The following is a 24,374-nucleotide window of genomic DNA, read 5'->3' as shown; positions in this document are numbered from 1 at the left end:
GAATTTCCCGTAATGTGTAACAGATTTTTAAGTCAGTGCTAAGTTGTGCGGAGTATTGGAGCGACAAATTACATGTACTTTTGAACTCGACTATAGTTTTTCACTATAATGCCCAGTTTAGAATTAGTGATTACCTAGTTTTTTAATGGGTGATTACCTAGTTAGTCTGCATATTAAAGATTATGTACTAGTCCTATTAATCATTAGCTAATCATTCACGGAGTTCCATGATCTCATAGAATCACAGTGCAACAGCTGATAAAAAGCATCTTTTTCCAATAGCTTTTAGATCAGTTAGTTCCCATCCTTTACCTTCAGAGTAACACTCCACCTGCCATAGAAAACAAAGGTAAGAGAAAAAAAATTGTAATCGACGTTTCTAATTATCAATGTATTTGACAAAGAGAGCTTACACGGTATATTAAAAAAAGATTAATTGCTTACCGAGTCCAAGATTTGATCGTTCTCTTGCATCCCACTTATCACACAAAAAAAGTTTCCGAGAGTAACACATCCCATATACCCTCTAGCATATTTCATTGGCTCCAGCATCATCCATGAACCAACACGAGGCTCAAAAACTTCAGCAGTGGGCACCATTTGAACTCCATCATATCCACCGATTACATACCTAAAGGATGGACCTAACATGAGCTTGTCCATACTCCATCATGTATAATTCAAGTTGGGAAAAAAATGAAAAAGAAACATAAAGAGGTAAACCTATGTATAGCGTTCACAGATTTTACTTATAGTAGGCAACTAACAGGTATTAGAGAAGGAAACAACAATAACTGAAAGATGAGGTACAGACATATAGTGGCAGACGTAGGATTTTAACTATGGGGATCCTCAAAAATGATATTAATAATTAGACAAAAATAAAACGAAAAATTGGAGGGGTCGTAACATGTTTTACTTGAGGAATTCAGCAAATTTTATAATTTTTCTTAAGAAATTTAGTATAATTTTTAATTTATGATAGAGAGCCCATGCCCCTTTATACGTCCGTACGAGCTTGGCATCATGTAACATTTCACATTTAGAAAAAATGGAAAAGAAAAAGTGGTAATCCATGCACAACATTCAAAGGTTGTAGAAATACTGGGAGAACACAGAACATACATGGTTTTCCTTTTAATTCAGCCATGGTATTGGAAATATGTCGCTGCTAATTGCTATAACTTGATGCTGGTAAAACAAATATGGCTATGTTTTAAGATAACTAGCAAGATACATTATCTACTTGTGGGTTTTAAGAATGTTAGATGAAGTAAAGGATGCGTGACTATATTAATTCTAACAAAACACACTATATATTTCACCTATATGTTGAGTTTCAACTTCTTAAAATGGTTCTAGAATAGTTTCTTTGCAATCATAAATGCAACACTTGGTGCATCTTAGCTCCAGATTTTGCAAGTACTAAGGCACTAATTCCATGAACCATGGTAATAAAGCCATTACTCCCACCGAAGAAAAAAGTAGGTTAATAGATACATTATATTATCCCAATAATATTAAGTGGTTCCCACTAAGGTTGGAGATTTAGGAGTCGGATGTACACAACCTTAATCAAGTTAGTGATAACACTAGCAAAGAGATTATTTCCAATTAACTCTTGGCAGCAAGGGTCATTTGCACATTCACATGTATAAGAAATGCGCATGATTTGATGAGTCATTTTAATACATGTTTTCTTGAAACTATATTATGCAGTCATCTTCTTTTTGTTATCTCGCTTCCCCTTTTACTATAATCATCTTATTTGTTAACCCAAAAGATATGCAGAACTCATCTTGGATCGAATTATCAGAGAAAATCCTAGGGTGAGATCAAACTAGTCTAGACTGTCTTGTACATCTAAGATAGAACTAAACTATTCCCTGATCAACTATCACAAACAAGATGAAATACTCACAGCTTTTCATTCAGTACTGTCATGGAGTGGCATCCTCTTCGAGTACTCATACTCTTTAGCATAGTCCATGAATTTTCGCGAGGGTCATATCTTTCAATGGAGCTGCAAGAAGTTTGATTTGATATTCCATCCAGCAACGGCAGAAAAAAAAATTTCAGCAGCAAGTAGCCAAAGCTTTTGAAAAATTATACAGCAAAAATGCACAGAACAGAGAATTCCAAACAAAATCATGAAAGCAAACAAAGATGAGGAGCCATGAAAGAAAACTATTAGAAATGAACTCACATAGAATGATAAAACAAGGTAAAGTTCTGAACCGCATTCCCAACTGATCTAGAGGAAGTATGTTAGAAATATATATCCCCCAGCTTTATAACTGTCAAATAAGTAAATAAGTTGACTCTATGATTTTCTATGGTAAGACAGGGTGATATTAATGACTTGAAAATTAGATAGAATGTATATTCAGTAGATTTATCTAGATTTACCTGCGCATAAACACCCAAACTAGCAGTCTCCATAGGCCTATATATAATAAACTAGGGAATCGAGAAACACTGTTTCCGAAAACTTATAAATAGCATTCAAACATGAACACAACAGCAGAGCACAAAAACCATATATCAGCCAATGTAATACGTTAAGACAAATCATATCGAGCAAGTAAAAGATGCAATAAAAGCGAGAGAAAGAAGAAATGTAAGACCACATAAGTGAATTGACTCACCTCAGGTAATCACCTCCATCATAACCACCAACAACATAGAGCACACCATTTATTTGTGCTGCAGTCGAGGAAAATCTCTAGAAGTACACAAGGGAATACACTCTTAATTAGGCTATTTAACAATTTGCAAAGAAACAATATATCTGGAAGAGATACTATTCCTACATAGTTCCAGGCTTTTAACCTTTTCCTGCTAGTTTTGATGCCTCACAGAACACAATACATGCTTTGACATGGAAATGTATGAACCCTAAGTAAAGAATGGAGGATCTTACAAAAAGGATAAAGATCTTTGATGTACCTAATGTTAATGAAGAAAGGAAAGGAAAACCTTTCCAGTGTGAATCAAAGAACCATAAGAAAGAGAGGACAAAAGAATACCAATCACAAACTACTGAAAGTCTGCAACAATCAATTCAATTAGAAGTTTGTGACAGTGCAGCAAGTGCATATAGAAAAGACAGACACAGCACTGAAAATAAGTGAGAAGTAAATTTCTGAACAATCAAAAATTCAGGCAAAAAACTAAATTGAAAGATATGGCTTTCAAAGTGCAGTATCTATTTGCATATAATTGGACAAGAACATTTTGCTCACATGAGCATATGATCAGAGGTTGAGCAAGAACTTATTGGCTAACAAGATGAAGAATGTAACCTATACCTTTTGCTGCATAGAACTGGTTAGGAGCCACTTTCCACTACCCAGTTTAAGCATTTCTACATCTGAGAAGCAATCACCAGCATCACCACCTCCAATAGCATAAATCGTGTCATCTAGAGAGACTCCTGCCAAATTCCCCTTCTTCCTATTTAGAGGAGGGCAGCTCAGCCACTGTTGCTTCCTCAAGTCGTAGGATTCAACTTCAAACAATCATGAAAGTGTAAATTTTAGTTAATATTCATTGTTGTGATATGCAAATTAACATAAAAAAGAGGAGAAAGGAATGGAGTGAATCAAGTTCAATGACTAGTAAGTAATACCTGTGTCATACCAAGATGTACTATATCCACCTCCTAAAACATAGAGTGAATCCTTAAATTTCAACGCAGAAGTGTGTGTACGAATAGATTTCATTGGTTCAAGAGCCTGAATCACATCCTCAGAAGGTATATACAAATCCAAGTCTTGAAGCCATGAAGAGCCATTAAATCCACCTAATAAAAGCATTGAATGACCAGAATCAAGAAAATTATTGACTTGCAGCTCCTCAACATGCCCATTTAAATAAGGCGGTTCAATCTCCCCTGATCCATGACTCGGATTACAACTTTCCAATTCTTCAATTCTTTTTCTGGCTTCAACCTGCATAGCCAGTTAGTTCCACATGAAAATCCAAGGAAAATATCTTAGCCAGCACAAAACGTATGAACTACACATGCTTGTTAATCCCTAAAGATACTGATTTAAAATCACAAAACCATGTTCTATTAAGTAAAATCTCTAAAGAATCATCTGACAGGTTCATAATAGAACAAAGTTAATCAATCTCACAATCAAGAAACCATTCATTCATGCACCTCACTAAGTGAGACGGTGATGATCTCTCACAAATGACCAAACCACAGTCCATCAGAAACATACATAAACAAAGGCCAAAAATTTGAAAATATTTTTGTATCTAGATCATGGAATCTAATTATAAAGTAGATATTAGAAGAGAGAGGCAACACAAGTATGCAAAAATCACTACCAATTCTTGTTCCAGGCTTAGAACTTTTTGTGCTTGATCAACATGTAATGCATTCATTTCCCCAATTGCTTGCATCAGCTTCACGACGTAAATAGACAACAAAGATTAGAATCACGCATGAATTAAAAGGATGAGAGGAAGTTAACTACAAAAAGCATCATGTACAGTACCCTGTTTACAATAGCATGATGATCAGAGTTCATTTCCTCAACACTGACTTCTACAATGCCACAAATCTTTTCTGCTGAAATAAAAGCTTCGTCCTCGCATATAGAAGGTGCTTCATCCTCGTAAATAGGAGGAGCCTCGTAAGTAAGACAAGCTTCATCCTCACAAATAGGACGAGCTTCATCCTCGCAAGTAGGATGAGCTTCAGCATCGCAAACAGGAGGAGCTTCATCCTCATACATCACCGGATCTTTATCTTCTGAAATATTGGACGCTCCTTCACTATTGGAATCCTCATCTTCGTCGTTCGAAGTTGAAGCCAAATGCTTAAATAAGGAGCTCCAAGTTTTCCTTTCAGAGACACCATATTCTTTCTTAGCAAAATCTTGAACCACCACTTTTTGTTTCGTATTACCACTTATCCAGCTATTTTCTTGAGGAGCCACGGGAGTAACTGGTTGCCTAATTAGATAGCCCCACTTCTCTGTAGTACGTGGGACTGATGTACCTTGGCTGAATGCAGAAGCAGAGAACAATGTGATTAACCTATTGGTTTGGGTGTGGTCCAATTCAAACCAAAAATGATTTGGCTCATGGCTGTTGTAATTTTTAGCAATGATCGGCTTGAACTGTTCTTCAGCTAATGGTCGGCACTGCATACGAACCTTCACTTGAACCTTACACAAAACCACATAACAACGTGATTCTTAACTTTTACTATGATTTTGAGAAATAGCCAAGAGAGCTAAATTCTCAGCCTACAACAAAACCACAAAAATACTTCACCATAACAGAAGTACCTGTGCAGGAAACATTGTCACCTCTTCACCATCCAATGACCACGCAAATTCATCCAAGTACATTTGTCCATGAGATGTTGCCTCATAGATCCCATGAAGTTTCCTATCACTGTAGTTAAATAGAAAGAGAGGCATGCCAACAGAAACATTCTGTACATACTTGATATGAAAAGAGGGTAAACCTGTTCAAGTGCATCGCAAATTTATCGGTCAAGCTCAATAATGTGCTATGTATATTAGAGCAAAAGAGAAAACAAAAATAAAGTCAAACATTTACAAAATCACGGTCAACTAACCAAACAAGAGTTTGGAATTGCATTCATTGAATGTGGAATGCTTGCACCCGAAGATCACAGCTCCAAGGTCATTTTTCCTCAAATTGCGTGCGGTCCGTGGAGCTGCATTACTCGTCGGTTGAGGAGGTGGCTTATTCTGCATCACCACATTTTCTGTTTTCCTACCAGCACCCATCCTATCAACAAAGTAATGAACTTATTTAATATCCTACCTAAGTCGTGTTATAAATGTGAAATTCGCCCAAAATAGCCAACAATAATGCCTTTAATCGTGGCATAATTTTTGGCTCACGAGGATTGATGAATAAGGCAAAAATGGTAAAGAATTTAAGACCAAATCGAAATCAGAATAATTACATAGTTGCATAATAATCAAATTAACTATTGAATAGTATCTATGCATCTTATACGAGTATTTCTTCCATAACATAAATTCAAATGACAATTGTATGATTTTCACCAAATGCAGCGATCCTCCTCAAATAACAACAATTAATCAACCAGCAAAGTCATCCTACTTCTAAGGTCAAAGTTAAAGTAATTTTGTAGAGAATTCATCTAACCACCGTTTGATCACTAGCAAAGAGCATAGACTACCTTCAAAAAGTGAAACAGTAGTAACAACCACCGATCATAGACGAGCAATGTATCTGCAAACTACAATACGCATCCCTAAGCAGTAACCACAACCAGTAACATGCATCACACTGAGCCTTTACTGTAAAAGTATAAAATCTGACTATAAATATCAACAAATTAAACGTCAAAATTACAAAACCATCAACATAACACATAATTGAAAAAAAAAAAAAGCGTAAAATTCGAGTACAATGAACGGAAAGAACTACCACATATTCAAAAAAAAACTGGCTTCCCGTTCATAAACGTTAGACAATTCTACTTATTACAAAAACGCAAAAGATTCTTATTAAAAACGCCATTTCATTGAAAAAACAACGATTTCTTCAGCAGATTATCAGATAAAACAAGAAAAAAAAAACTAGAACAATTTAAAAATTCTAAAAATGGAAATGATTAAACCTTTTCGATGATGAAAGAAATTCTGCGAGTAAATGGAAATGTTCAAATAGAAGAACGAAAAATTTTGAGAGAGAAGGTAGAGGATTGAAGAGAGAGAAAGTAAGGTAGAGAAAAAATGGAGATTGTTGAGTGATGGGTAATGGAGGAGTGCAACAGTCAGTGCAAAACTGGTTTATAAATTATAACTTTATAGCAGTGTAATAAAAGCGCGAACGAAAATGGTGCTGGTTTCGTACATTAAGGACCGTAGTTAGTAATAAACAGTAGTAATAAGAATAAAAATTAGCGTAATTTCAGTTGAAAAATTTTTTAGCTATTTTGATAGTCATGCTTGTCCAACCTCAGTCATCTTATTTTCTTTAAAAAATTCATTCCAATGCATTATCATTGGAAGGAGTGGTATTAGGTGGTAATGAAAATTTATAATAAAAATTTTTTTTATCAAAGTTTTATCACCATAGTAATGAGATGGAACTTTTAATAAAATTTTAGACTATAAATCATTCTCATTACTACTATTTAATACCACTAACAAAATGAACTGTAAAAAGCCGATCCTGAATGGAGTAGGATAGAAATGACTACTCCTATACTATTTCACTATTTTGTCTTTAGTCAAGGAGTTCAGATTTGGCCATTTGGTGAAGAATTAAACTAAGACTTTGGGGAAAAAAATATGTAGGAGATTAAGGATATTAAGAAGACGGTAAGTAAGCATTAAACATAATGTAAGTAGGCTTTAAGAATATATTAAATAGAAATTAATTTTTAATGGATTGGGTTTGAGATACGTCTTTCAAAGAGACGGTCTCTCAAGAAACTAATAATGGTATCTTTTGATTTTTTACTCTAATGATTCCAATACTTGTTATTTTAAATAGAACTGGATTAATAGAAATAGGATATGATGCGTTTCAACAAAATCATAAATAAAAATCAAATTAGTTATCTAGATATTTACACTTGTTTGAAAATGAAATTAACCTAATATGAGATATTATATATGAAGAGTTTGTGATATTAATTTGGAGACCATATTTTTATATTTATCTCTTCTGCATCTTTTAATTTGATTTATTTTTTTATTTTAGTACTTTGTCTTATTTCATAGAAGTATTTGAAAACAGACTTTATTTTTTTTTTAATTTCACTTTCATATTTCATTTTTCTGTTGTCATTTAGAGCGTATAATGGTCATCGGAAATTAAATTAAATAAATTAATTTAAATAAATTAATTTGAGAATATCCCAAAGTTGCAAAGTTTATGTTTTTAGCAAAAGTAGTGTGTCACGGATCGTGAAACAACTCGCGGCTTGCGAGAAAGGAAGGAAAGCTACTATTTTGTGGAACAGCAGGTCGCGGCTCACGGCCCGCAAGTTTCCTTCTATTTTGCGATTCTTCTTTGCAAAGTTAGTTTATCTGTTTTGTTAGTTTTAATGTAACTACGAACGGTTAAATATGGTTATATTAACCAAATATATTGGGATAGTTTGATTGAAAGACGACATTAGTTCGTGAATCAATCTTGTGTTTCATGGAGTAACATGTTGCATCGTGAAAAGGTGTAAGTTATTCTATAAATATAAAAAGCATGTGTGGTTATTTGACACGTGAGATGCAATTTCTGATTTCTTTTCTTCTCGAGCACTTTACTTAGAGAACTTGCAATCCTCGATTGTAATTTTCCATATCTTCTTCCATTTAAGTTTTCCTTATATCGTTCTAGATTCCGTGTGCTAGGAATTTAGTGTAATTCTTTGTATCTCTAAACATATTTCCGGTTTATTCCCAAGCACCGTAGTAGGGAGGAAATGATATTTTAGGAAAGAGCATCTCGCTTAGAATTAATATCAAGTTCAAACAAAATCTTCTTGTTACTTTGTTCGGGTTTGAAGATCGGTTTCTCGGAGTTCTCGGTGGTGTACATAAGCATGATTCTTGATTGTCATATGTAATTTGTTTCCTTCTACAAACTTTTAACTTTATTTTATTATTAACTTTATTTTATTGTTTATTTAATAAATAAAGTAACATTTTACAACATTTTCAACTATCTTTTAGTTTTATTCAAAAAATTAAATCTCAATGTTGATTTAATATTAAAATTTAAAAAATAAAAATGCCACGTTATAGTAAACTTACTAATGGGATAAAGTATTATCTATGTCCCCATTTGATTGATCCCTTAAAATATTCTTTTACTAAAAACAATTTATTTTCATCTCAATCCCTGTACAGAGAATCAAGAGAGAAAGGGATGCTGCTATAGAACTTGAATTACTACTTTACTACTATAAAGTATAAAGTATGTGTGGTAGAGTACAATTCATCAATAAAAAGAGAAAAAATAATGATTTTTATGGAAATTATATGAATAAAGTATTAAAATAGAGTTTAAATATGTGATTGAGATGAAAAGAAGATGAATTAATTATGTTCAAATTCAAATAAGAAAATAATGCAAAAAAGTGAAACATTTCAAAAGAAAAATTGGTGCAAATTGAGTGAGAGAAGGAAATGAAATATTTTGTTCTTGATAACAATGCTTAATGTCTTAATATATATATATATATATATATATATATATGAGAGTGTTTTTAGGTCGATGGAGGCAAACTCAAATGGATGAACGAAATATAATATGCAACTTTTAAGAAGAATGAAGAGAAAATTCCAAGAAAAGTCATTTTTACAAATTTCAAGTACAACCTAGACTCTTGGATTGTCATCCTATGCTACTTCAACCTAGAAATTGAAAATTCTAGGACTTTTTTTTTTTTTTTTTCTAATTGGCTAATTGAGTTTATACTAACTGCTCATCATCTTATTTTGTCAATATCTATTGATATGGCCACCGACGGACTAGAATGTACACTTAGTCTATCAATGGATGATCGTTCAGAGTATTGTTCGTCATGTATAAATAGATTTCTGGTTGATTGTTGGTTGATAAGTTTGTTAGTTGTTGCAGTCATCTTTTGTTGTTGTATAACCAATACAGATGATGTTGTCTCACCATCAGGGGAGGCTAATAAGTCGGCGATGACACCTAACTCTGGACATTCACTCCACTCGTGGAGTCCTAGTAAAAGAGGTGAGTTGGGATGACTTCTTCCGACAATTATTAAATCATAGTTATCCATATTTCTTATATATTCAGTCAATCCAGTACTATCTGTTACCGATACTTCCTGATATAAAAATCGCGCATTTCCAGAATTAGACTTTCTAAACTCTTCAATGGTTTCACTTTCGTGCTTTCTTCCTTTATTATCTTGACCCAAGAGAAGGAATCGGGTGACTGTGACTACTACTCTCTGGTGCTTGACCATTCTTGTTCCGTAGGCAAGTGCTTCTGTATCATCTGCTCCTCCAACAAAGAGCACGGCAACTTGGTAGACCGACTTGCTGTTGAGAGATGAAGAGGAATTGTTTGATGGACCACGATCAATAAGAATTCCAAGTGAGCATGGAATGCACTCTAGTAGCTTCAGGTTCATCTCCCGAATGGGCTGGTTCACTGCCCCCACTGTTCCATCTATAGCCCATTGCTTATGGAATGGCAAGATTATGAAATTAGCTCTCTTATTAGCTGCCACCCTCCGTATATCGTCATGCATGGCATCGAAATGGGACATATTGGTATACACCTGTACGGAGGCTTTCCCTTCATTTTGCCTTTCATATTGCTGGAAAGCATTGGTAATGTGGTTATTACTCGAGCTGCTTGGCTCAAGGCTTCGTTGAGGCCTATACGCTAAGAGCATAGCCGCAGACTTACCAACTACTTCCACTAGGACGATGACTATTACTGCTATAGGGTTCTGCTCCGAAGCATTTGAAGCTTCTAAAATGTTTACTAAGGTAGGGACATTGTTGTGTTGATGCACACACAGCACCATTCTCAGCTCTCCATCTTTGTTGTGATTTTGGATGGTCATTCTCCTCCCTGTAGCGTATCTACTTGAAGGATCATACAAGAGTTTTACTAGTGGGCTTATGATTGCAGTCACCAACGCTGAGGAAATTACCAGCAAAGTGAAGTCCTGACTCGACATTTTCTGCAGGTAAGGGGCTGTGTTAGACATGGAAACAAACAACAACAACAACAACAATATTTCATCGCCAATGCTATTAAGTGGCTCCCACATAGGGTGGGTTTGGGCGGTCGGTTATACGCAATCTTATCCTTGTAAATGATAAGACTAACAAAGAGGTTGTTTCTGATTGACCCTTGATAGCAAACTTTATGTGCAACTTCACATACATAAGAAGTGCACATGATTTAATGATCCATTTTACTTTAGTCGCTATTATGATCTGAAGCTAAAGAACTATAAATCTTTGGAAACAGAATAACCCTTACATGATTGTGTTACAAGATTATGTAGTGAAAGACTTCAATCTGCTGGTTTGAACTTGGTTTGAGCTACATAATCTTGCTTTGAGCAACTACCAATGTAACTAGCTTGGTTTGAGCTACTAAGGTGTTGATTTTTTTTCATTACCATTTGAATTTAGATGGCAAAAGAAATTTATGAAGAAAAACATGTTTGAGAATGAAGTTAATTAACATGGAACAATTTTACTTAAAATTCATTCTCATTACCACTATCTTTTACCAGTAACCAGACATATCATCACTAGGCTACACTCCCCTCATACTCATACAATGTACAAATGAAAGTAATGTATGTACATATTGTTGGGACCTCTGAAATTTGAGATTGTGGTTAGCTTCATACCTCATCTTCTAAGAACAAATTGTAAATGATTAGCTCAGTGATGCCTCTGGTGTTCATCACGAGGCCAAGAACAAAAGCCTCCTGAAATGGTATTTTACCTTGCATTGCTGGTACCATCACTGCCACAAACCTAGCTACTACTCCAATGAAAACTATTACTGCTGTCTTCCATGCTAACTGGAAACTGACACTAAAAATGTCAGTCTTCAATCCACTGATGGCTAGGAATGTAGGATAAAGCAGCCCAGAAACAAAGGTATCCAACTTTGACACAACTGCAGTACCTAGAGGTGATGAATCTGGTAAAGACAATCCAAAAACTATAGGTCCTAGATAATAATGCTGCCCAACAATCTCGCTTATCAGGGTAGACAAAAGCAACACAACAAAAATAATACCCAGGTGCATTTCGTTCACACATGGTTCTCCAGTTTCAGGTACAGTTGTGACAGCTTTTTCTTCCGGAACAAGGATTCGCCACAGGAGAATTCGAGATACGAATACAATACCCAAGATGGATCCGATGATGGACATGATGACAGCAACGGTTTTTAGAAAACCCTCTTGCTGAGTCTCGAAATATGCAAACAATAAGGCGGTGGTGCTCAATGCAAGGAGATCATAGAACATAGATACGGCAACAGCTAAGCGGCCTACCTCAGTGTTGAAGATCTTTAGCTCAGCTAAAAGGCATGCGATAGCAGGGAATGATACTAATGATTGTGATCCAACTAAGAGAGGTAAGGATCTTTGGAACTCTTCTTCTATTTGTACTTGATTGATTATAGTAATGGTTAATATTAAGGGTATTATCAGTGTGAAAATGAATAACGACATGCTTATTGAAAAGGCTAGTTTATCTGGATTGAACATCAAGCTTGCATCCATCTTTACCCCAAGTGAAAACACGAAAAGAACAATACCAAAAGTGGCTAGTGTTTCTAACATTACAGTTCCTCGTTGTGGAAATATCATTGCTGCTATTTCTGGAGCTTGTCCTAGAACTGATGGCCCTAGAACCAAACCACCCTGCATATTATCACATCAAAGGAAATTTTAGTTTCAAATAAGCAAAAAAATTAACATATTTGTCAAGAACTAACTCAGTCGTAAGTTAAGCGTATAGTTGGAACTCAAGATTGTTATATACTCTATTACATCCCCTCACATCAATTATTTTCCTTGGAAAACCCGCAATCTTTTGTCACATTGGTTTTGTTAAAGCTTAAGTTTATAGTTACAGCCTTATGATATGTTTTATACACTATCAACATACGTAGACGTCTGATGTGCCTTCATAGTTTATGTAAGATTTGTTTGTTACAATTTTTATTATAATTTTCAACAACACACCATTATTTATTGTCATTAAGTGACATTCACCTAGACGGGTTTTGGACTATCGGAGAAAATTACATATTGATCATTTGTTTACTGGTTCTATGCAAAAATGAGCACTTACAAGAATTTGGGAGACGATGATGGATTGTCCGAGAGGTCTAAGGCAAATCTCAACAACTTTAGATGCTAAAGAAATCAAGATCAACTGAAGAAAAAGAAGGGGTACAGTAGCTTGTAAGGGATTCTTACCACTTAAGAAACCAGATGAATTGATCAACTGTGGATTGTTACAAAACAAAGTTTTATTGGTTAATGTATATGTTTCTGTCATCATTTTGAACCATTACAGCTCAGACACAAATGAATAATATTGTGTCTTCTTTGTTCTTGGTTCAAAATTCCTTAGGTTATGTTATGAAAAGATCAAGAGGAAATGAAAAAAGGGGGATAGTTTGTCTTAGTGTGATTCATATAGAAATGTGCTGATTTTTGGGGGTTGATAGAGAAGGATTGTGCAAGTGTGTGAAAAAGAGTGAAGGAAGGGAGAAATAAATGGTTTAAAGTTTGTTATAGAAGTTTCAATTAGCAAGAAATCTCTATTTACCTTGTCTTTGTTTTGATTGAGGACTAGAGGTATTGTAGTGGATCTAATACTTCTGTCAATATTACAAGAATTTTTATTTTTACACTATTTATATCAAAATAACATTTTTGAAGCTGCTTTTTTTAGAAAAAAAAAAAAAAAAAAAAAAAAAAAAAAACTTATCTATTGAGTTTTCAGTTCCATCACTTAAACATTATGATATTTGCATACTTAGTACTATGATGGCATATTTTATAAACTTTTTGTTTAAAATTTTAATAATATTTCAGCAATAAATTATTATTCACAAACTAATTTCTTATTTGATTTTGTATACTTATCAATCTACTATATTGATTTTAAACATCTCTAATTATGCTTAGATAAAAATTATAAAAAATTGATATTAATAAAATTTACATTAAGATAAATCAAATAATATTTCGTTTGACTATGCTTTTAACTTAAAAATTGAAAATAATACACAAATTAAAAGTGATCGTTGAAAATAATAATCAATATATATCTAAGCAATGGTTGCTTAATCTAAATATTGATTACATTGTAAATTGTAATATTATTTTACTTGTACTCCACAAACTCAATACCTTATCATATATTAAATATTTTCTTTCAATTTGCATATTAGAATGAGAAAATGCAAAAAAAAAAAAATCAAATTGATTATAATTAAGCATTAATAAAGTTACTTATATACTTATTTTTCTAAGAAATAAATATCATAAATAAATATAGGTGTAAGTCTAAAATTAATTTAATCTACAATATTTATATTGTCCATCCTTTTTTAATCTTCTATTTAAAAGTCTACACTCTTCACTCTCCACTTCAATTAACTACACTTTCGAATATATTAGTCTGCACTAAGTATGTGCAAGATCAATTCATAGTATAAACTCTCTCTCTTATTCTAATTAAATGTCCTATCTATTTTATGCATTTTTTTTCACCAATCACTTTTAATGTGTATATTATTTTCAATCCATAAATTAAAACTTAGTCGAATGAAATATTGTTTGATTTGTTTCAATGTATATTTATTGATATCAAGTTTTATAATTTTTAACTAAGCATAATCAGAGATATTTAAGATTAAAATAGTACATTGACAAGTATACAAAATCAAATGGGATATTTAATTAGAATGAGGGGATGTTTAACAAATTAAGGCACATTGGTAAGTAGTACCAAAATCACAAATAGAGCTATAATTGTGCTGATATATATAAATATGTTCCTTTTATCATTTTAATTCGTCCAACCTATTTCACTTTGATTTTTTACATGACCTATCACTTTTTAATATTCTATTAATATAATGGAAAAATTACCAGAAATAATACAACATTTTGCTTATTTCCCTACAATAATATTAACTTTTGATTGATCATGAATAATATCAACTTTGAAAGGTGTTTCCCTAAAATATATCTAACATGTTAAAAATAAAACTATAAGAGATTATATGACAAAAAAATTTGGTAAAATTAGTTAATAAACTAAAGTTAGTATTATTCTAGGAAATGTTGATATTATTCATTGTTAATCAATAGTTGGTTTTATTATAGGAAAATTAACAAAAAATTTTATTATTCACGATAACTAATCTAATTTAATTTATTATACTTAACTCTTTAATCTTAGTAACAAAAAAAAGGGCAAAATAGTTAAGGAGCATGGACCACCTCAACTTTCGAAAATTTGAAAAAAAATAAAACGTTTTAATGAATTTATTCAAAATACAAGCTTTGTTCAAACTTTATTCCCAAAATAAGCGTCCTTGGCTCCAAAGATAGGCTTGATGTATTCTCGCACTTGCTAACAGCGAATTAAAACAAATGGTCAAAAATTTAGTCAAGGGTAAAGTCGTTGTTACTAACAGCGACTTAAGGGTTGACTGATCAAACCTTAATGTCGCTATTACTAACAGCGACTTTACCCTTGACCTGGTTTAACTTTTATTGACTTTTTTGTATGATTTAAACTAGCCGTTGTAAAATTGAAAAATAACCGTTATGAAGTTGAAAATAGCCGTTGTTATTATGTTCTATAAATGTTAATATTATTTTTGAATGTTTACTTATTTTACTATATCATATGTGTTCCGTAGATGTCATAGGAGCATTCTATTGAAGAGCTTTGTGATTGTGGTTATGAAGTTGAGATTAATACAGATTGGAGCGACATCGATCCTGGCCGTGATTTTGTTGCTTGTCCATTATACTTGGATAAAGGATTCGGTTGCACATACTTTAGATGGATTACTCTGGAGGGTACCAAATGGCTTGAAAAAGAAAAACAAGAGCTTAAAGATAAGGTATTTAATCTCAAGAGACAATAGATTATATGGCACATAGGAAAGAAGAGACTGAAAGGATTATGAGAAAGTTTAAGAAGCAATTTTAGTTAGCGGCGGTGGTTTAACTTAACGAATGAACTATGTAATTTGATATGGATTCGTTGAACATGAATAAAATTATGTTGAATTTTCGAGAGCATTTTCCCTATTTGAGTATGAGTGTCTGCTTGATTTTGATTAAATTCATACTTAATTCTTGGCGGAATGATTCATCACCGAAAACTCTGAGTAATTAACATCATTTCATTCATAATAAACATGTGATAATACGATAAAAATATATACACATCTACATATATATTACAAAATATACACAACAGTGATGTTACAAATATTCAATATATACAAAACGTTACTAATGTTTAATATATAAAAATCGTATACTAATGCTAATCCTCCTCCTGTACCCTCTCTAACTGTGACGGTCTTTTACGCCTTCTACGATAGTAAGAGGTCGTCGCAGGACGCTCGGGTAGGGGAGGTGATTGATACTGATCCAGCACCCTGTGAGGACCCGACACCATAGTCGGGGCATGTTAAGTCTACCTCCTCAAGATGAACTGATGAGGAGATGACCCCTGCTCATCCATAGTGGTGTCAGGCACAACGACTTCTGAAATGAAGTGCTGAAACTATGTCCCTAGGAGTATGCCTTGGGCAATCTCCCATACAGGCTCCTCCTGGCTGGAGCTGATGACAGCTGCAATGCCCTGTGCCTGCATTCAATCTGGAGTTAATGAAATTTATAACATGTAAGTTCTATGGATAATAATCAACATGGAACAATATTACATGCCCATGACCTCCAAAAGTTGTCCACAACGTGTTCGTCTAGAGGGGGAACTAGTGCATAAGGTGTAGGAGCAACGATTGTTGGAATGTTGCCTATAGCTAGAGCCTCCTCATCAACACCCACATCGTCCTCAGAAGGAGCTTCAACGAATTCATTACTCTCACTATTAACATCATCCCAAGGTTCATTTGTATCTTCCAAGTTAAAAGTGTCATCATTTGAGATGAAGTTGATTGGGTTCATTAGAAGGAAAAGAGGAAGATGACATAATGGGATTTTGGGTTTCTTGGGTAGGGAAGGGCGTAGGAGAAGGAGCAGAAGAAGTTACATTCAGGAATGCATTTGTTTCTACAACATTGGCATCTTGATTCCCTATGGGTACCTCTTCTACATATAACTCTAAAGAAGGAATAAAGGTAGACTTTAAATACTCCCACATTGCATCTATAGCCTCCTCATCCTCAACCGGAAGAGCTAACAATTCTCCACTCTTGTTGTATTTAAAACTTACATTAACAGTACTTCTTGTAGTGTCAATGCCAATCTTAGAGCATATAAGATGTTTAAATTCATTCAAATCCATGTTTGAGTTGCATGCAAACAGTTTATGTCTTCCCCCAACATACTTAATATTGCTACTACTTGATCAAATTGAACCATTCCAAAAACATACAACAGTCACACGAAATGAAGCCATTTCTACAAGAATACATACAAAATCAACATCACCATCAAGTTCATAAGAAAGCAAGTATATTATTCAACAACCCTCACAACTAGAGTTCACAATATTCATAACAACAATTAAAAACAAGGCACATTGATTGTTGACTGCATAAATATACATAAAATTTTTAAATTTAGGGTTTCCATTCAATATTCTCTACATTAAATTCAAACATGTTCTACATTAAATTCATGAACAAACAACCTCATTATGAAGATCATGGCAAAACAACTACATTTGACATATTTGTAGAGTTTAAGTGTAAATGACCACTATAAATGAGATACTTTTTAAAAAACAAAAATAACTAAAAAATTTCTAATAAAAAGGTACCTTAATAAGCTGTAGATTACCAAGGAGTAGTAATTTGCAAGTTTATGAACCTACATTTAGTTGAAAGTTCATGAAGAAATATAAACCTTACTTTTCGAAAAAAGATAAAAAAAAAAAAACAAAAAAATTATTACCTGAAGTGAATGTAGGAAGATGACAAAACTAATTAGTAGTAGGAACTTGAAATTTGATGAGATTAATTGGAGGATTGAAGTTGATTTTAATGGTGGAAAGGAGAGGGAGATTTTCGTGAATTAGGGCTAGGAAACGAAGTAATGCAAAATGAGGAAGGAGGAAGAAGACTGATGTATTTAGACACGCCTAAAGTCGCTGTTAATAATACCGACATTAAGGTTTGACCAGTCAACCCTTAAGTCGCTGTTAGTAACAGAAACTTCACCCTTAACTAAATTTTTGACCATTTGTTTTAATTCGTTGTTAGTAAGTGCGAGTATACACCAAGCCTAGCTTTGGAACCAAAGACGCTTATTTTGAAAATAAATTTTAAACGAAGCTTATTTTTGAATAAATTCATTAAAATGTCTTATTTTTTCAAATTTTCTCAACTTTCAAGAGTTCACTGTGTTTGAGCATCATTAACCTCATCCATTTTCATCCTGCACTCAAAATCATTATCTTTTTGCCTCTTACCGAAATATCACAAATTCACAATTTGAAAAAATCTCAATAGCCATGGATACACTTCATCCTCAAAAACCTCCCCAATCATCAAGATTGAACCCAACACTCCTGTTATTGGGTCAATTAGCCTCAATTTGATGGGCCAAGTCAAAGAGCCCAAAAGTCTTAAAAGCCGGTCAAAGCCTCTAAAAAACCCACTTCAAAGGATGAAATTACCAAAATATCCCTTAATAAGTCAATCAAGGTCATTTATTACCCTATAAATACTTTTATTAATTACTATTTATGGTACGTTTTCCCCCTCTCTAACCTCTCAACTGTTTGCATTCATTCACTTCTTGTTTCATATTTCCGACCATTTATGGAGTAATACTACTATGTTATAAATTATTCAACTATTTAAATTATTCTCGAGCCGAGAGACTCTTTGACCGCACTATCCTCTATGTGTATGAGCTGCCGTCTTTCTTCCCTCCCCAGACCCTGACCATAATTTTCTATGAGCGGAATACACTGAGTATGATGATGATATAAATTATTCAACTATTTAAATGCTTTTTTTTAATTTAGGTATATGATGGAATGATAGTCGGTTCATCTTTGTAATTTATAATTTGTGGTTCTACACTTGTTTTTCGTAACAAATTGAAAATAAAAAAGATAAAATGGTTTAGAGGTTGAAGATTTCTTTTGTGACGTTAATACTAAAAGAATATAGCAACATCAAAAAAAATTTATAGCAAAGTACTCCTTCCGTTTATTTTTGTTTTTCTTGTTTATTTTTTTGTACGATTTTCAAAGTAAACTTTAAGTCTTAATATCTCTTAATATGCATAATAAAAAGTTATTCCAAACGGAAAGAACATTAGAAAATAAAAGGAGTAGTAAATAGAGTTTTTTTTTTCCTAAATAGAAAATTATTTGCCAGCGTTTGTCAAATGGTTGTTAAATGTTAGTTTTCAGTTGACTTTTTTTTTACAAGCGAAATGTGTTGATTGTTGTTATTTACTTTTAAGCTAATCGAAAAAGTCAAGTACTACATTGATAGACATGCTAATTAGGCTCGAGCAATTCATATGCCTTTACAAATTTTCTTAATTCTGTGCCATGGGTTGTTGCAATTTAGAGGGGACAAAGAAGTAAATGTCACATTTTGAATTTTAAGCACGGAAACATTTAGACTCAAGCCTGTCTAAATCGTAATCCGAATCATTTATCTATTAATATTAAGTTGTCTAATATATAACACCAAAAATAGATGTATACTTGATTAGGTACACATACAGGAATAAAATATTTAGCTCATCGCATACTAATTACTTGGAGTTTGATTCACATAAAGAAGGTTTGACATTTGAGGGGGCAATGTGCAAAACCCAAATACTTGCCATAATAAAGGGAGGTCGGTCAATCATTTATAGGAAGCTATTTATAATGTATATTTTATTTATATTTATCTTATGACTAAAGATCACGCTTATGTGTGATAAGATGCAGACTTGTGGAGTTAGCTTCAGTTGCACTCGGTCCCATCAATTACAGAATCTTATCTTATTCTTTCTTGAATCGGGGACTCTTTGGCCGCACTTTCTTTTATGGATATGAGTTGCTGTCGTCCTTTGCTCTTCAGACCCTGGCCATAGTTTTCTATGAGCGAAATACACTGAGTATGATGATATAAAATCAGATATTTTAATAAAACAAAGGAAATAGATGTGTAGTGTGTACGTAATTAAACATCAAAAACCTAAAACCTCACTATCAGTAATCACATTGGGTATGGTTGACATGCTTTAGTTGGCATGTCCCTCATGTTATTAGAGTCGACATGAGGTAAATTAGATAGTAAGTTGTATTGACAGTCAGGTCCTATTTTAGTATCCGCAAAAAATTATATTCTTCGGACGAGATACGGATTTGATTTTCATTACCGCATAAAAAATATTATAATTAATTTACAACTTCATAAAAAAAATTGCAAATATTCTAAAGGATATATTTTAAAAAAATCATAATATAAAAAAAATTCATTTGTTCCACTTATTTTGGCATTTGGATTATAATATAAGAGCTTTTATCCTAAATAATACAGAATGAGTTGAATAAACGAGAAATTCAAAAATTATTGCAAACTTGCTTCAATTTATCAAACTTTAAAACGTGTTTTACGGTAAGAATCTGTGAGAGTTGAGATCATTTCATATAAAAATTTATGAACTTTAAAATAGACGTACAACGTTACCCCCATGATGTATAAATTCCTCAGTTGACCAAGTGTTTAAATCTAATAAGAGTATTTATTTATTTATTTATAAAGATAACACAAAATTAAAAATCTAAACAAGCAAACCCAATCATATGTATATGACTATATCATCCCTCAGATTCCTACCTTTACTTATAAATCATCCTTTTCCAATTGTATTACTTAGACTTTCTTTTTTCTTCATTAAACTCTAAATCCACTATCATCTAAAGAATGGGAAACGTCCTGCGGTCTTTGCATAAGCATTGCTGTGAGCATACCACCGCGGAGTCACAGTCGCTTGGGCCACATGGTGTTTCCGCACAGAACGCTGGAGTATCGGCTTTTGCTCGTGATCTTCTTCACTTTGAGGTTACATCCCAAGTAAGCTCTTTTCTTTTCTTATTCCTTTACTTACAACAAATATCTCAATCATTCAGAAACTGGGAACAGAGATCAGGAAATTTTGGATGAAAAATAAAAGCAGATTTAGAAGAACAGTTGGTTGGATGCTGATGTTTTGATATTTTCAGGTACCTGAAGGGCTTGGTAAACATGTTGTATCTTCCAAGAAAGCTCAGTCTAACTGGTAAGTACCGCTCTAATCTAAGAGACACTAAAAATATACCCACAAAAACACTTCTTATTAGAACTGTTCTATTACATGAACCCTTTATACCTCTCATACCCGTGTCTAATCCTCGATATTCAGACATATGTGTGATGCTCCGACACTTCATTTTATGCCAAAATCATGGAATACCGAGTTAAATCCTAAGATCTGCACTTGTATCCAACAATCCCGTCATGTCCATGAAACATATATAAAAAATCTCCTAGATAGAAGAAACTTCACCCAATCTTAATAACTTAAAGACATTTTACCTTACAGGTATAACAAGCTTCTACAGGCATGGAAAGAAGCCAAGCCCCCGCCAAAAACTGCAGAGGAAGCGGCAAGGCTCATAATTGCAACCTTAAAACGGCACCATAAGGCAGATGTTGAGGTATCTCCTCACACAATAAACACTTTAAAACGCAAGTTTCAAGAAAACAAGGCAAAATACTAGAACCTGATTCTAACTAGGGTGGTAATTTCTGAACAGGGTTTACTTGCTTTCTACAACCTTCCACTTCCGCATACTTTAGTTGAGCTCTCCACCGGAGTTCCCCCCAAGCTACCTGACTGGGTGAAGTATGAGCTTCACACCTTACCTGTAAGGCTCTCTGTCTCTAGTTCCGAAAATTTTAGATGAGATTTAACCCGAAAACAAAGTTTAAAAAGGAAAAAAATGGCGTGGAGACAGGTGAATGCAAAGGCGGTATCAGATGGGGATTCAATAACTGTGTATGTAAGCACTACAGATCCTAGAGAGTCGTCTTCCATTCCTAGAGAAGTGCAGATTGCGGCAATTCAAAGATCAAAGGCACGAGCAGAGAAAAACTACGCTAAGGCGGATGCACTCCATAAGAAAATAATTGATCAGAATTACAGGTTTTTTTCTCTTCTGGATCTCGGTATTGAAGCAAAAGAGCACAAATAATTTCATCTAATTGTCACAGGGTTATTCCCATTCGGAATGAGGAGGTTCTGGCTAAAAAGTATCGAGTTAGATTAAGGTACTTATAATTTACTATAGAATGAGCTTCACGAAACAACTTGAGAAATACCCGCCAAATTTGACCGTCTATTAATGTAATTCAGGGGAATAGATGCACCCGAGAGTTCAATGCCATACGGGAAGCAGGCAAAAGAGGAACTAGCTAAACTTGTAGAAGGAAAGAGCTTACGCGTTCTCATCTATGGTGAGGATCGTTATAACCGATATGTAGGAGATGTGTACAGCAATGGCACATTTGTACAGGTATTTCAGTCTCTCGCATAATAAATCTACCATTAAATCTTATCGCGTTTTTCTTTGATACTAAATTTTTTCCAGGAAATGATGCTCAAGAAAGGATGTGCATGGCACTACAAAGCCTACGACAAACGCACAGAACTAGCGAATGTGAGTGAATAATTCTTTAGCCTACTACTGCACATATATCCAAACTCTTCTACTATAGATGTAATTAATGATCATCAATATCTAATAACAGTGGGAAAAAGAAGCACGGGCTAAGCAGGTTGGGCTATGGGCTTCAAAAAATCCAGAAGAACCATGGGAATGGAGAAAAAAAAAATGTCAAGCAAGATGAATAACAGCAGCTGGAAGTATTATATTTTCATGTATATTGTCCATTCTTGTCAAAATTCTTCAGTAATTTACCAGTATCTTTAATGAAAGCATCAACACAGAGGTAAGCATTCAACCGAAAAATGTACAATTTTCGTTGTGTAACTGATCAAGAATATTATATGTAACAAATTTTATATAATTGCAATTACAACATGAGCAAGAATCTTCTTAAAAGATACTATTACTGGCTCAAAATCCATGCCTTAAGAATTCGACCTAAGTCCCTTTCTAACCATGAATTCAATTGGAGCGGTGGCTTCAATATCATAATTCATAAATCATATTTACAGCACAGAAATTACTTCAGGAAGGGGAAGATAATGGGATGCCTTCACGAATATGGATGATCTATACATAAAATTAAAAATAGCTTCACTATGGAGCATATACTAAGCCCTCAAATATAGATAAATACTTTCTTGAGGTCATATGAATCATATCATTGATCAAACAACTGCTCTTCTGTCCCTCCGTATGTTGGTTGTAAGATTTTTTCAAACATTTTAAGCAATCTCTTGGATATTGATGAGTATACAAAAACAAAAACATTGTACTACACTGATGCCACTAAATGAAGTCGGATGCACACAAGAATAAATATATTGCCAACAATGGAGTTCGGATTCACACCTTGGATACAAGTGTCGGGGGATAAAAAATCTACTACCTTTTTTAATTAGACACCAAAGTAGGAGGGTTAGTTTTGATAATGTTGGAGAACCAATATTGCTTATTGGATAACCTATTCTTTACAACTTACTACTTAAACTTTTTTTATATTTATGAACTTACTAATTGTACTTATTATGCCCCCGAATACCGATACTATGTTAGTTTCAACTTCTATTAAAATTATACCATCTTATATAAATGTTCTGCACTGTAAAAACGCGTGGATAAGAACAAAAGAGAGATAGAAATCTAAAAAAATGATTTGACAAAAATACCCGAGTCTAAATAATTATCATTGCGACAAAAAAGTACAATTAATGTTTTTCTTAAGATATGAATTATTGGATGGAGGAATTATTAATAATCAATCTTAAAAGTTTACACTTCTATTAGAAAAAATAACCAACTCTTTGTCGGATGTTCTATCAACTTGAAAGAGTTTATCCGTCATCAAATATCTTACACAACCAAATGTCACCAAACATTAAATGTCTCACAAAGAAGCATCTACTTTGAGAAAAATCACCTTATTGGTTAAATAAACATAATAACAAGGAATAACATATTGTACAAAAATAAAATCTTTTAGAGAGGTAAAATGCTAAACAGAACCAACTCACAAGTATCCTCCTCATTGTGTTGCATTTAGCTCCTCGTATCTACAATGATAAACGGCATTCATAAATGCAAGTTGGGGTAACAAGACAAATCTGGCTGCTTATTTCTCATTTTCATGCAGAAGACCTTCCCTTTGTGGCCCTAATAATCCAAGTACACCCCTGAATCAATACACAAGGAGAGTAATTGGTAACGTTACCGGATGTCATTACCGAAAAACTCAAGCATACAATTAAGTGGTGCTAAAAAATATATGAATTAATATGTAACATAACGTAATGGCCCTCAACATCAAGGGTGATACACTAACAAAAAAACTATACTGGAATGACCAATACAATAGCTATATAATTACATAAAAACAAGTTAAAATTCAACGGTTTTGTTTTTAGAATTAAACAGGAAAAT

General features: G+C 33.5%; 4 protein-coding genes across 5 annotated transcripts; 1 reads left to right on the top strand and 3 right to left on the bottom strand.

The window, feature by feature from the left end:
* Positions 1-24: 24 nt before the first annotated feature.
* Positions 25-6,777, bottom strand: LOC130804316 (uncharacterized). 2 transcript variants are annotated; one of them, XM_057668708.1, is made up of 11 exons: positions 6,647-6,777; positions 5,606-5,781; positions 5,310-5,491; positions 4,512-5,186; positions 4,342-4,419; positions 3,632-3,953; positions 3,312-3,511; positions 2,649-2,725; positions 1,922-2,023; positions 445-631; positions 25-331 (listed from the first exon to the last, which is right to left on the bottom strand). In XM_057668708.1, exons 2-11 carry the CDS (start codon positions 5,778-5,780, stop codon positions 242-244), a joined length of 2,088 nt encoding a protein of 695 aa, XP_057524691.1. In that variant the 5' UTR covers position 5,781; positions 6,647-6,777; the 3' UTR covers positions 25-241. The 2 variants fall into 2 exon arrangements, with proteins under 2 accessions (XP_057524691.1, XP_057524692.1); XM_057668709.1 differs by lacking the exon at positions 6,647-6,777 and adding an exon at positions 6,203-6,316.
* Positions 6,778-9,355: 2,578 nt separating this feature from the next.
* Positions 9,356-11,965, bottom strand: LOC130804160 (cation/H(+) antiporter 15-like). The gene is made up of 2 exons (XM_057668508.1): positions 11,393-11,965; positions 9,356-10,708 (listed from the first exon to the last, which is right to left on the bottom strand). Exons 1-2 carry the CDS (start codon positions 11,924-11,926, stop codon positions 9,467-9,469), a joined length of 1,776 nt encoding a protein of 591 aa, XP_057524491.1. The 5' UTR covers positions 11,927-11,965; the 3' UTR covers positions 9,356-9,466.
* LOC130803808 (cation/H(+) antiporter 15-like) lies at positions 11,944-13,288 on the bottom strand. The gene is made up of 3 exons (XM_057668010.1): positions 12,855-13,288; positions 11,990-12,421; positions 11,944-11,955 (listed from the first exon to the last, which is right to left on the bottom strand). Exons 1-3 carry the CDS (start codon positions 13,065-13,067, stop codon positions 11,944-11,946), a joined length of 657 nt encoding a protein of 218 aa, XP_057523993.1. The 5' UTR covers positions 13,068-13,288.
* Positions 13,289-20,552: 7,264 nt separating this feature from the next.
* Positions 20,553-23,067, top strand: LOC130804212 (staphylococcal-like nuclease CAN2). Its single transcript, XM_057668578.1, has 9 exons — positions 20,553-20,820; positions 20,970-21,025; positions 21,329-21,443; positions 21,543-21,653; positions 21,744-21,931; positions 22,000-22,056; positions 22,142-22,301; positions 22,377-22,445; positions 22,537-23,067. The coding sequence occupies exons 1-9, from the start codon at positions 20,671-20,673 to the stop codon at positions 22,633-22,635; spliced, it is 1,005 nt and encodes a 334-aa protein (XP_057524561.1). The 5' UTR covers positions 20,553-20,670; the 3' UTR covers positions 22,636-23,067.
* The last annotated feature ends 1,307 nt before the right edge of the window (positions 23,068-24,374 follow it).

The sequence above is a fragment of the Amaranthus tricolor genome, chromosome 17, assembly GCF_026212465.1.
Source record: "Amaranthus tricolor cultivar Red isolate AtriRed21 chromosome 17, ASM2621246v1, whole genome shotgun sequence".
Classification (NCBI taxonomy): domain Eukaryota; kingdom Viridiplantae; phylum Streptophyta; class Magnoliopsida; order Caryophyllales; family Amaranthaceae; genus Amaranthus; species Amaranthus tricolor.
Note: the sequence above shows the minus strand (reverse complement) of the source record. Positions and strands in the feature narration are given on the sequence as shown.

What these genes read in the sequence shown, in the direction of transcription:
- LOC130803808 (XM_057668010.1), bottom strand. Translation starts at nt 13,067, where the DNA reads ATGATGACAGAAACATATACATTAACCAATAAAACTTTGTTTTGTAAC. An exon ending in TCATCGTCTCCCAAATTCTT is followed by an intron (nt 12,422 to 12,854) that starts GTAAGTGCTCAT and finishes GATAATATGCAG; the next exon opens with GGTGGTTTGGTTCTAGGGCC.
- LOC130804316 (XM_057668708.1), bottom strand. Translation starts at nt 5,780, where the DNA reads ATGGGTGCTGGTAGGAAAACAGAAAATGTGGTGATGCAGAATAAGCCA. An exon ending in TAAGCCTGGAACAAGAATTG is followed by an intron (nt 3,954 to 4,341) that starts GTAGTGATTTTT and finishes CTGGCTATGCAG; the next exon opens with GTTGAAGCCAGAAAAAGAAT. An exon ending in GATGGAGGTGATTACCTGAG is followed by an intron (nt 2,024 to 2,648) that starts GTGAGTCAATTC and finishes AACTTCTTGCAG; the next exon opens with CTCCATTGAAAGATATGACC.
- LOC130804212 (XM_057668578.1), top strand. Translation starts at nt 20,671, where the DNA reads ATGGGAAACGTCCTGCGGTCTTTGCATAAGCATTGCTGTGAGCATACC. An exon ending in ATGAGCTTCACACCTTACCT is followed by an intron (nt 21,654 to 21,743) that starts GTAAGGCTCTCT and finishes GCGTGGAGACAG; the next exon opens with GTGAATGCAAAGGCGGTATC. An exon ending in GCAATGGCACATTTGTACAG is followed by an intron (nt 22,302 to 22,376) that starts GTATTTCAGTCT and finishes AATTTTTTCCAG; the next exon opens with GAAATGATGCTCAAGAAAGG.
- LOC130804160 (XM_057668508.1), bottom strand. Translation starts at nt 11,926, where the DNA reads ATGTCCATCATCGGATCCATCTTGGGTATTGTATTCGTATCTCGAATT. An exon ending in ATTTGTTCTTAGAAGATGAG is followed by an intron (nt 10,709 to 11,392) that starts GTATGAAGCTAA and finishes CCTTACCTGCAG; the next exon opens with AAAATGTCGAGTCAGGACTT.